A 10,659-nucleotide genomic window follows, 5' to 3' on the forward strand; every position below is an offset into this window, starting at 1 on the left:
GCTGGCCTGAGTCCCTCTGATTTTTCTGACTTCCCATATTTCTCCATATGCTACTGCCACCTCCTTTCTTGTTAGGCCAGTGAGGTAGGCAGGAACCTGCCCTCAGCTTTCCAGAAAGAGGCAAGAGCAATCGTGGCCTGATCTCTTAGACATCCAGCAAGATCCATGAGTTAAGAGATCAAAGGAAAAGCTAGGAAAAGGTCAAATATAACTCCTTTAAGATAGACTTTGTTCAATCTGAACAAAGTCAGCTTGGATTTGCACAGTACCATCACATTGTTTTAACTGGAATTTGAGCTCCCTTCTATACTTTCTTACAGTTAGACTTTAGTTAACCCACGACCTGTTAAAGTTTCTGAACATCAGAGACTTTTGGATATCACTAAGAGTTAGCCTGGAGGTATAATTGAAATCTATTGTCTCAGTTTTTTGCAGTTCTCATCTAACAGCTATGTGTGAAGTACTTTTTATCGTGTCCTAAAAATTGGAACTAAGTTGGTATAAGCTGTCTCGTTATTTGTGAATAGTTTACCATAGCAATCATTTCATTCAACCAACATTTACCAGTAGCCATTCTGTGCCAGCTGCCATGCCAGGTCCTACAGAATATATAAATTGCTTTTTAAACTTTCAGCATTCTACTTTTAACAGAGAAAACAGTCTAAGAGAGGTGAATCCAGGTAGCTGCACCTTCATGTTCATAGCAACAATGTTTACGGTAGCCATGACATGGAAAAAGCCTACACACACGTGCACACACATATATACACACAGAGGAATATTATTCAGCCCTAAAAAATGAAAATTCTAGCATTTCTGACTACACTGAGGGACTCTGAAGGCATTATGCTAAACGAAGTAAGTCAGAGAAAGACAAATACTGTATAATCTCACTTATATGTGGAATCTAAAAAAAAAACAACTCAGAAAAGGAGATCAAATTTCTGGTTACCAAAGGTGGAAGAGAGAGGGAGGGGAATTGAAGGAAGATGGTCAAAGGTGCAAACTAATAGTTGTAAGATAAATATTAGTAAATATGATGTATGTCACATACAATACAGTGTTATAGTAGTTAACACTGCTGTATGATAGGAAATGATAGAAAAGTTAAAGAGACTAAGTAGTAAGAGTTACTCATCACAAGGAAAATTTTTTCCTTTATTCTTGTCTGTTTTTTTTTTTTTTTTGGTCTTTATTTTGTTTTTATTGTATCTATATGAGAAAACAGATGTTAGCGGATTACCTATTAGACATGTTAGACATTGTGGTAATCATTTCACAATATATGTAAACCCATCATGATGTATGTCTTAAATTTAAAGAGAGAAAGAGGGAGAAAGAAGAGAGGGAGATGACTCATTTAAGAGAATAAAGTAAATATGGTGAGACTGAATCCACTTGAACATGCTCATAGAGTAGCGACAATGACAACATTGCACTTACTGCTTTGCTTGGGAAATAATAAATGTTGATGTGTTAGAAATGGTATCTGCATCTATGAAGAGGTGAGTGTGATGATGATATCAGCGAGGCCAGTGGTAAGAGTGATATTTCCAAATATAACAAGCACACCTGAGCCTCTCCTTGTTTTAGGACCTTGGGCCACACCATTTCTAGAGAAACCCAGAACCTACAGGTGCCTTACTTCGTGGATAAAAACTTTGACAAGGCCTACAGAGGTTCATCTCTGCGTGACCTGGAGAAGACGATAGAGAAGGATTACATTGATTACATCCAGACCAGTTGTTGGAAGGAGAAACAACAAAGTAAGATGCTTAAAAGGGGCTTTAGCTGGTGCCACCCTGAGGTATCTCCAGCGTAGTGATCTCTCCTCTCTTTCTGAGCTACTCATGTTTATGTGAACACGGACAGGACAGAGCCCCATTCAGGATATTAGAAATATTATGATAAAAAGGGAGGCTTATGACAGGATACGTGTGGCTAGGGCTTGAAATCTTCAGGGACTTAGGCAGGACTAGTTTCCTGTCTGTCTGTCTCTGAGTTGCTGCATCTGTCTGCCTATCTGCCTTCTGTCCTTTCTTTGCCAACTGCTTTCCTACGTTTTTTCAAGCTCTCCTTGACAGCCTTGATTTGCCCTAGTTTATTTTGGTTGCCACCCTCCTATTCGTTCTCCCAACTTCCCCAACCCCACCAGTCATTGGCCCCTTTCTACGTCACAAGGTTCCTCTTTAAGTAGCTCGCTGCTTTGGTCCATGGTTTCTTAATTCCACATTTCCCAGAGGAAATCTGCTCCAGCCTAACCAAAGTTTGATAGGTTGTTGTTATTGAGTCTGGTGCCCCTTCTCTTCCCCTCCAATCAGCTGTGGCCACACAGAACAAAAGTGACTCTCTTACTGGAACAGACCCTCCACACCGTTTCCCTGTCTGGAGACAGCGAGGGTGACGATGTTGGCTTACGATTTGGCTTACGACTCCAGTGAGTGTTCATGGGGAGTGCTGTAACAAGGCAGCCCTGCCTCAGCCAACAGGCTCCCTTTCCTCCCACTTGAATTCCCCCCCGCCTGCACACACACACACACACACACACAGGCATTAGTAACTGTATCTTATAAAACTTGGCTTTGGTTAATTTTTAAAAAGCAAACTAACTCATTTTAAAAAACTTATCACCGGGTATTATTAAACATCTAACAGTGTCTGATAAATTTAGATCCTCAGTCACAGTGCTACTAAGCGCTTGCTGACCCATCTGCATCCCAACCCCACCCCAAGTTAATCTCTCCTTCCTCTGTGTGTTTAAAGCCCTTCACTCATCCTACTGAAGTACCACCCTCACAGTGTTCGTGTCCTCTAGGTATAGGACAGTCTCCCTGCTGGACTCTGGGCTCTCTGAGGTCAAGAACCATGTCTTACTAATTTTGTGTCCCAAGCCCTTGGCAGTCTTTGCTTCAGAACAGATGCTCAACAAATGTCTTTTGAAGAGTGGATTCTCGGGACTGGAAAAAGTGAAACTGCTGAGGGATCACTGAGCAGGGCTAGTGTCCTAACCCTGGCCCTGAGGGACCTTGTGTCCACTGTCTACTCCTGTAGGGTGGAGCCCACTTGACCTCTCAGTGCCTTAGGAGCATGGTGGGCATTGACTTGGATGTAAGGGGGAATTCAGCAGGAGGAGGCGATTGCTTTTTTTATTGAAAAAACAAAAAACAAGGGGTATGGAAGTAACCCTACCCCACTGTTAAACTAGGTTTTTCTAGTTTCAAAAACCAGGAAATAATTTTAGAGCAAGATAGAGCCTTAGACTTAAAGGCATTATAATTGATCACCTAAGCCAAATCAGGTGAGGGTCAGTGTATGTCCTAAGAGTCTCCATTGTTTTAGGCCATGAGAGGGTCTTGAATATGTTGCTTTATGCAATAAATTGGTGAAAATATATATTTCCTAAACCCTACCCCGCCACACACACACACACCAGCTAGATCTATGCAAAGAGCTCATGGTTAGGATTTCCTGGTGGCTCAGACGGTAAAGACTCTATCTGCAATTCAGGAGACCGAGTTTCGATCCCTGGGTCAGGAAGAATCCCCTGGAGAAGGAAATGGCAACCCACTCCAGTATTCTTGCCAGGAGAATCCCATGGACAGAGGAGCCCGGCAGGCTACATTCCATGGGGTCACAAAGAATCGGACACAACTCAGCGACTAACACCTTCATGGAAAGGATTACACCTAAGGTGGCTTCTAGCCTTGTGTCCCCATCCTCGTGAGGCCTGCTTCCAGGGCTTTGGCACCTTCCAGGTATAATCAAGTGGGTGAGCATGACATGTGTACCCACAAGTTCCAAACCGGGGGTTATCAGCACACACCCCTTAAAAATCTATTTCTGGCATTTAAGGATGGTGGCTGTCCGGAGCCTCCACACAACCCAAGTGCCATTTGAGAACAGGCAGCATCTGCCCTCCGGATCCAGCAGCAAGTGCAGCCAACATGGTTAAATTTAGCACATGGATGGAGGTTGTAAAAATAAACCTGCTTGAGAACAAAGTTCAGTCTTGGCAAAATACCGAATGGGAACTGCTTTTAGCAAAGGTTAGCCATTGTCTTTTAACATCTTTTGTTAATTTCTTTGCTCTGCTCTTCCTTAGAATACTTCATCAGAGTGAATTTCTATGAGTACTCCTTTACTGTAAACACTGGCGCCCTGTCTACCCCTTCACAGCTGCATCTAGATAATAAAGCCAATGCTAGGGGAGGTGGCCATGGCCCTGGGCTGGGACAGACTGAAATAAAAGGCAGGACTGCCTCTGACCTGTCTGAGTGGGACTGAGACCCCAGTCCTGCCTGGCAGAGGAGAACTGTCCAAGCTCTGGAGCAGGATAGCAGAGAGGGCAGAAGCCAAAAATGAACTTCCTCCCAAGGAGGTTGTATGGCTTATAGAAGATGACATGAGTATAACACTTAGCATAGAGTCTAGCATATAGTAAGTGCCCGGATCCTAACAGAATCCAGACCTCGCTTGGCCTTGCTCAACTAGATGTAGCTCTGTCTCACAGGGCTGGATCATGAAGGTGGTTGGGATCTGTCAGGACTCCCATCTGGGCTTTTGGGCAGAGTATTTTGGGAGAGGAGGCTCTGGGACTTGCTTCTCTTGGCAATTTGCCCAAGTCAGTTTACTCTGAAGGCTCAGTGCTCTGCTCACCTATTACACTGGCATTTGGGGCAGGGGAAACATTATGCAGAGAAGAAAACAGTGTTCCCTGGATTCTGCTCCTGCCAAAGATTTTGTTTTTCCTTAGAAGGTACTGAATATTAACAGAACTTGTCAAAAGTAACATATTCATTGAGTTGAGCTTTTGTTCATTGAAGTACAAAAGGATTCAGTGGCTATCTGGAGAGAAGTTTCTCCAACCATGATCGTGGGGGTGTGGGGCATTGTTCCTTGAAACACTGTTCTTGTGCAGGGTCATTGCTCTGGAGCAGGGTTCTAAACCTTTGGAGCATGTTTTGAGAAAGCATTCATATATATGCACGTATGTTTTCTTTCATCAGCTTATTACAGTGGTTGTCAGTGTAGAAAATAGAAAGAATCACTAGCCGTTAATGTTTTCTGGAATGAGATTTCAGGCAGTGAGACATTTGGATAAGGTCAGTAACAAAAAAACCCTAAGGAAATCATTTCAAGGAAAAGCTGAGCCACAGAATCTGTTCTACATACTGGTGCAGCCGTGACTCTAGAGGACCACAGAGCCCTCTTGAACAGGTTTCCCACATGCCAAAGCAGCCAGACAAATGGAGTCAGTGCCCAGCTCTGGGTGGAACAAGGCAGCAAGGACACTCATTTGGGTGCGGCCCATGATCCTCCACAAAGCTGCATCACCCGTGAGGATGCCCATGCCAAGGCAAGCTCTGGCTGGCACGCAATGCAGGCCCCACACCACGGGGTGAAAGCACATTGTTCTGGAGCCTAGGAGACTTGCTGCTTGCCAAGCAACTGCTGGGCAGGCTCTGAGCCCCTATTGAAGAGGGTGGGTTTTCATGCATCCCCACCCCTCGCCCTAAAGTCCTGCACTTAATCTGCACTTTGGGCCTTACTTGGTGTAAACAGAATCATTGTGAGCAAAAATGCCAGTATTTTGTGTCGATAGAGACTTATTCAGAAACCAATGCCCATTGTTCCCCATGGCTAAGTATTAAGTCCTGTTTCCAGTCAGTTTGCTGATTAATCAGACAGGTGCCTCGCGTTCACCAAGAAAAACAAAATCTGTCAGCAAGATGATTAAGAATGAATAGGCATATTTAAGAATGATTAAAATAGCATTTTCACAAGTATGGGCCTTTAAACACTGAGTAGCTATCTGCTGTTGAAGCTACACAGGCCCTCCAAGCATGCCTTCCTGTTAATACACAACATGTCTCTGGAGGTTCTCTTCAGGCATTCCTTCCTCAGAGTGTCTCTGAAACTACACAAAAGAATGAAAAAGAGAGGTAGCCAAACCGCTGCTGAGTCCGGGAGGACAGCAGAGATTATATTCTGGTTAAAAATAGAATGACCTTCTCCACTATGAGGAGAAAATGAAATACATTTCGTCAAGGAGATAGAGGTCACCAGATCCAGATGATTTCACTTTTAAAAGAATCCAGCTGCCTTTGCCCTATGAGTTAGGGGCCCCCCATGTGGTGAGGGCATGAAGGATGCAGCCAGCAGCCTGGGCACCTAGAGCAGGCAGGCCCTCAGAGGAGGGCTCTGTGTCCATCAGCGCGTGTGAGTTATGCTCCAGTGACTCGGGAAGGGTGAAGCAGCTGCCTCTGTTTCAGATGACAGGAACAGGCGATCGGACTCCATTCTCTCCCAACTGCCATGTGAATACCATTCGTAGGAAAGCCTTGAAACAGAGTCTCCTCTTACTGCACATGTGCAGGTTCCCTAAGTCTGGTGCCAAATGTTCTATTGATAAGAACTAAGTCCGGTGCTTTTGTAATGGAGCACAGATACTGTCGGACTCCAGGATCACAGGTGTCCCTTAATCCTCAGCACCTGGTGTGGTATAGCTTCCTGATACATGTTTCTCGAGTAAATGAGTTTTTTTCTTAAACTTAATTGAAAGAAAAAGCATTAAAGTAAAAGGAGCCTTGCTTCCAGAAGTATTGAAGTGAAACAAAGGAGCTCAACTCTCTTGATGAATTGGTTACCTCTTTTATCTTTCAGAGTCGGAGTTGACCAATTTGGCAGGATTATACAGAGATGAACGACTGAAACAGAAAGCAGAATCGCTGAAACTTGAAAACTGTGAAAAACTTTCCAAACTTATTGGCCTACGCAGAGGTGGCTGAGAGGCTGATAGTTCTACGCAGGCTCGGGGTTTTGCTACATGTTACTGTTTATGTTCCTAATTCCATTTTATAATACAAAATTAGGAAATGATGAACATTTCACAATTTGCTAACTTTGGTGGGCAGAGTTGGAGGTGCTTCAGCATGGAGCCAGACTTGTCATCACAGAATCCTTCCTGGGGGTTGGCTTCAGGAACAAGGGGCAGGTCATCTAAATTCACAGCCAAGCATTAGATCCAGCCCCCTGAGCCGTACCTACCTGGCTCTAGGAATGTGGTTCAGGGCATCCCAGAGCAGATTCATATTTTCTTCCTTCTTCAGTGAAGTCTCAATATCCAGTCATTCCTAGGCTTAGCCAAAGCAGCTTAATATTGGTTGTTTACAATGTGCAATGAGAATTATACCTCTCCTGTTGTTAGAGTCATCTCCCCACCAGATGCAGTTGTAACAACTCAGCTTTCCATTTTCAAAGGGGAATGCAGAGAAACGCAAACTGTTGTCCACAGTTTTCCATTTGCCTAATCTCTGTTTAGTTACTGGCATTAGCAAACTACCTGATTTCAGTTTCTTTTACTTTCTTAACCCTTTCTCTTACAGAGGGCCCAGAAATTAAGAGTTACTGAGTAAACAGTTCAGTGGACACACAGAAACAGGGGCCAGGGGTGAAGGTAAAAAGCAAGTCTGAGTCTCAGCTGTTCAGTGCAGTTTTCCTAGTCCATCATAGAACACAGAGAATGTTCTTTGTCATTTTTCCTTGCAGCATCACACTTGAGCTGAGTCCCTATACCCCATAGAGGTACAGTGGTCAGACCTAAGAGGAGGCATTCCCACCCAGCCAGGCTGCTCGGACCTAGAGATAGATAGGAAAGACCCTTAGTCTGTGGCTCTGGGGCCTGGTGGGATCTGGTATTGGCCCAGCAGTCACTTTGTTTAACCCAGTGACCTGTGGTTGTGATAGGAGATGCTTTTTTCATGTAGTCAATGTCTGTTAATTGCCTGGTATGGATGAGACCATTGGCCCAAAGAGGCTACGTGGTTGACCTGGGTCACACAACTGGTTGTGGCAGAGCTAGATGATAGGCTGATTATCAAGTACAGAGTGAGTGAACATCCCCCTTGCTCAGGTGATTCTAGCCATATTGGTAAAAGCAGAAGCTTTCCCAAGGATGCCCCTCCTGCACCACCTCCCAGCCTGGGACCTGGTATCCTTTCTATGGCAGTCCTGCATCCACTCAGCACACCTCACTACACCACTTACCATACCAAACAAAAAGAGGCAACTCTTCCCACTGGTGACAAGGAAGAGGGAAGCCATCACATGGACTGTGTGGTTCTGGGACTTCCTGTGGAGGTGAGCTACAGGATTGAGCTGCCCAGATTCTATCATGAATCTGAACCTAGAAGGATCAGTAGGTGACTGTAGTCAACACTCCATGTTTTTTCAGGATGGAAGAAAAGTTCCTGTTGCAAGGAGAGTCTACATTAAAACTCATTTCCAAAGTAGAGTTTCTCCTTTCAGTGGCAGAGCCATGATTTAAGCAGACGTATTTAGTATGGTTCCACCTGGGAGCATCCCACAGGGTCAGGAGATGAGTGCAGAGGTAAAGAGTGGGGCTTTCGTGGCTGGTAGGGGACACCTGCTCAGTTCCAGGGAGGGAGAGCAGCTCCAGAGATGGCCAAATTTTTGTCACCCAACTAGGTCTATCTTCCGGGTTTGGGGGGACTTCCTTGTTCCCCTTGGAGTGACTGAAGGGATTTACATGGTAAAATGTGCCTGTGAGCCAGATGGGCTGTAGAAGGTTGTTTTCCTATACATACAAAAATCAAAGCTCTACTCTCCCCAACCCCAAACTCTGCTAGAAAATGGGCCATAATTAAACTGACTTGACAGATTAAAAGTCCCTGCTCTAGGTGCCCATGAATAGTGTAGTCACACATTTTATGGATTTCATGGCAGAGATGAATTATCTGTGATGATACTAAATAGAGGCAATACTAACTCACTTCATTAGATGTCAGGTCTATTGTCTGTTTTTATAGCACTGATGATACCATTTTATTTATTACCTAATAGACGACAACACTCACATCTGGTTTTCCTCAAGGGGATAGTATGTGCTTTGGATTGGAGGATAGTTTAATCTATTTGGTACTGTCCAGAATATTGTTAAACTATAATTTCCTGGGTTGCATTTTTAGATGGGTTGTTTGCATGGTGGTAAAATAAGTGTTTTCCTCTTGCCTACATCATTTGGAAGGTTTTATCATATATAAACTTTCTAGTTATGGCTTATTCTTGCTGTCAGAACTTGGCATGCAGCTCTCGACTATTTTTGTGAGCATGAATGCAGACTGGCGATGGGGCTAAGAAGTAGGGCTTGAGGCTCAAGCAGAAACCGAAGCTCTCAAAAGAATGGAAGTGCCTTCTGCAGCACATGATCAGCAGTGAGGAGGGTGGGATAAAAACCCTTCTCATTACAAAGGGCAGCACAATTTGAAGATATCTGTATCCCCAGGTTAGTAACCCTGGGGTTCATCTGCTCAAACTAGAACGCTTCTGAACTTCCTTGATCAGCTCCAGGCCTCACAGTTTGGGAAAAGTGACCAGTAAGAAAACACCATTGCTATTCTTTCTGTTGGAAACTGTTAGAAATTATGCTGAACTCCAAACCCCACGTGGAATCCAGGAGCCTGGCCAAGCTATGTGTTATTCTCATTTATGTCCTCACACTCAGGACTGGCTTTATGAGGAGACACTGTTGGGATTCCAGAGCTTTATTTTATGAATTGGCCACACATGTGAGTTCACTGTCTGCATGCACTGTTCCTCACAGGAGCTAGCGCTTAATTAGTATTTATTTTTTATTCCTTTAAGGTGTAAGCTTAGTGTCCTAATATATTTTTGGAAAGGACCAACTTACTATACATCTTATTTTTTGAGCCTGCATTGTTGATACCTCGTGCAGTGACCACCGAGAAACTATATACCTATGTGTTAGATATTGATTATATCATTTGCATCACATTGAGTATTTGTAATTAAAGATGTGAATGTTCTGTGACCAGAACCAGGTTTGACACAGATGGAATCAGCTTATGATGGAGTGAGAATCCTGAAAAATCTGGTCACCTGATCCACAGCATCTGGACTGAGTATATTTTAACAGAGAAAGAAATTAAATGATTTTATATTAAAAGAATGGCTTTATAGTTTTCCTTTGTTCTTTTACCTTTGCCCATGGCACTCTTAGGTCCTGCATATTGCCTGACTCCTTGGAGCCACTTAGGACTAGACTAGACCAGAGCTCTTGACCTCTGCTCCAGTGTTCCCTCATACATCAATGGAATTATTGGTGTTTAGAACAATAGATAGCATTGGTGACACCACCAATTAAATATTTGTTTTCCATCGGATATCAGCAGCTGCAGCTTATTACAACCAACAGATACATCAAATCCACTTAGCATCTGAACATCATGTGTTATCCCAGTTCCTTGCTGGTTTTGTTCCTCATGGTCCTGTTAGGTTAGTCATGGCTTAGAAATACAGGACATTGTTAATGTAATAGTAATACCTTTCATGTGAAGAAAGATTAAGATTACTCAATTCAGCAAAGATGGAGAACTTACTGTGTGCCAGGTGAGCTGAGCTTTTGGGATGGAGATCAGGAAACAGTGAAAGCCAGCACCACTGCTCCTGGAGCTCTCATCTAACAGGGAGCCCAATTAGACAATGGTCCCCAGTGGGATGAATGTCAAAGGGGGACCAAAGGAATCTATAACAATGGGACTTAATCCAGGATGAAGGATCAATGAAAACAATTCTGAGGGAAAAGAGACTTGAAATGTAATCATCCTTCTTACAGAGTGC

The 10,659-nt window shown here is 43.8% G+C and overlaps 1 protein-coding gene across 1 annotated transcript in view; it reads left to right on the forward strand.

Moving 5' to 3' along the window:
* Nucleotides 1–9,988, forward strand: part of DNAJC18 (DnaJ heat shock protein family (Hsp40) member C18) — a 31,411-nt gene extending 21,423 nt beyond the window's left edge. Inside the window, exons 7-8 of the mRNA XM_006070810.4 lie at nt 1,594–1,766; nt 6,664–9,988. Coding sequence (XP_006070872.2) covers nt 1,594–1,766; nt 6,664–6,788 — 298 coding nt within the window. The 3' untranslated portion in view covers nt 6,789–9,988. The remainder of the gene's footprint in view (nt 1–1,593; nt 1,767–6,663) is intronic.
* The last annotated feature ends 671 nt before the right edge of the window (nt 9,989–10,659 follow it).

This window comes from Bubalus bubalis, chromosome 9 (genome assembly GCF_019923935.1).
Source record: "Bubalus bubalis isolate 160015118507 breed Murrah chromosome 9, NDDB_SH_1, whole genome shotgun sequence".
NCBI classification, from domain to species: domain Eukaryota; kingdom Metazoa; phylum Chordata; class Mammalia; order Artiodactyla; family Bovidae; genus Bubalus; species Bubalus bubalis.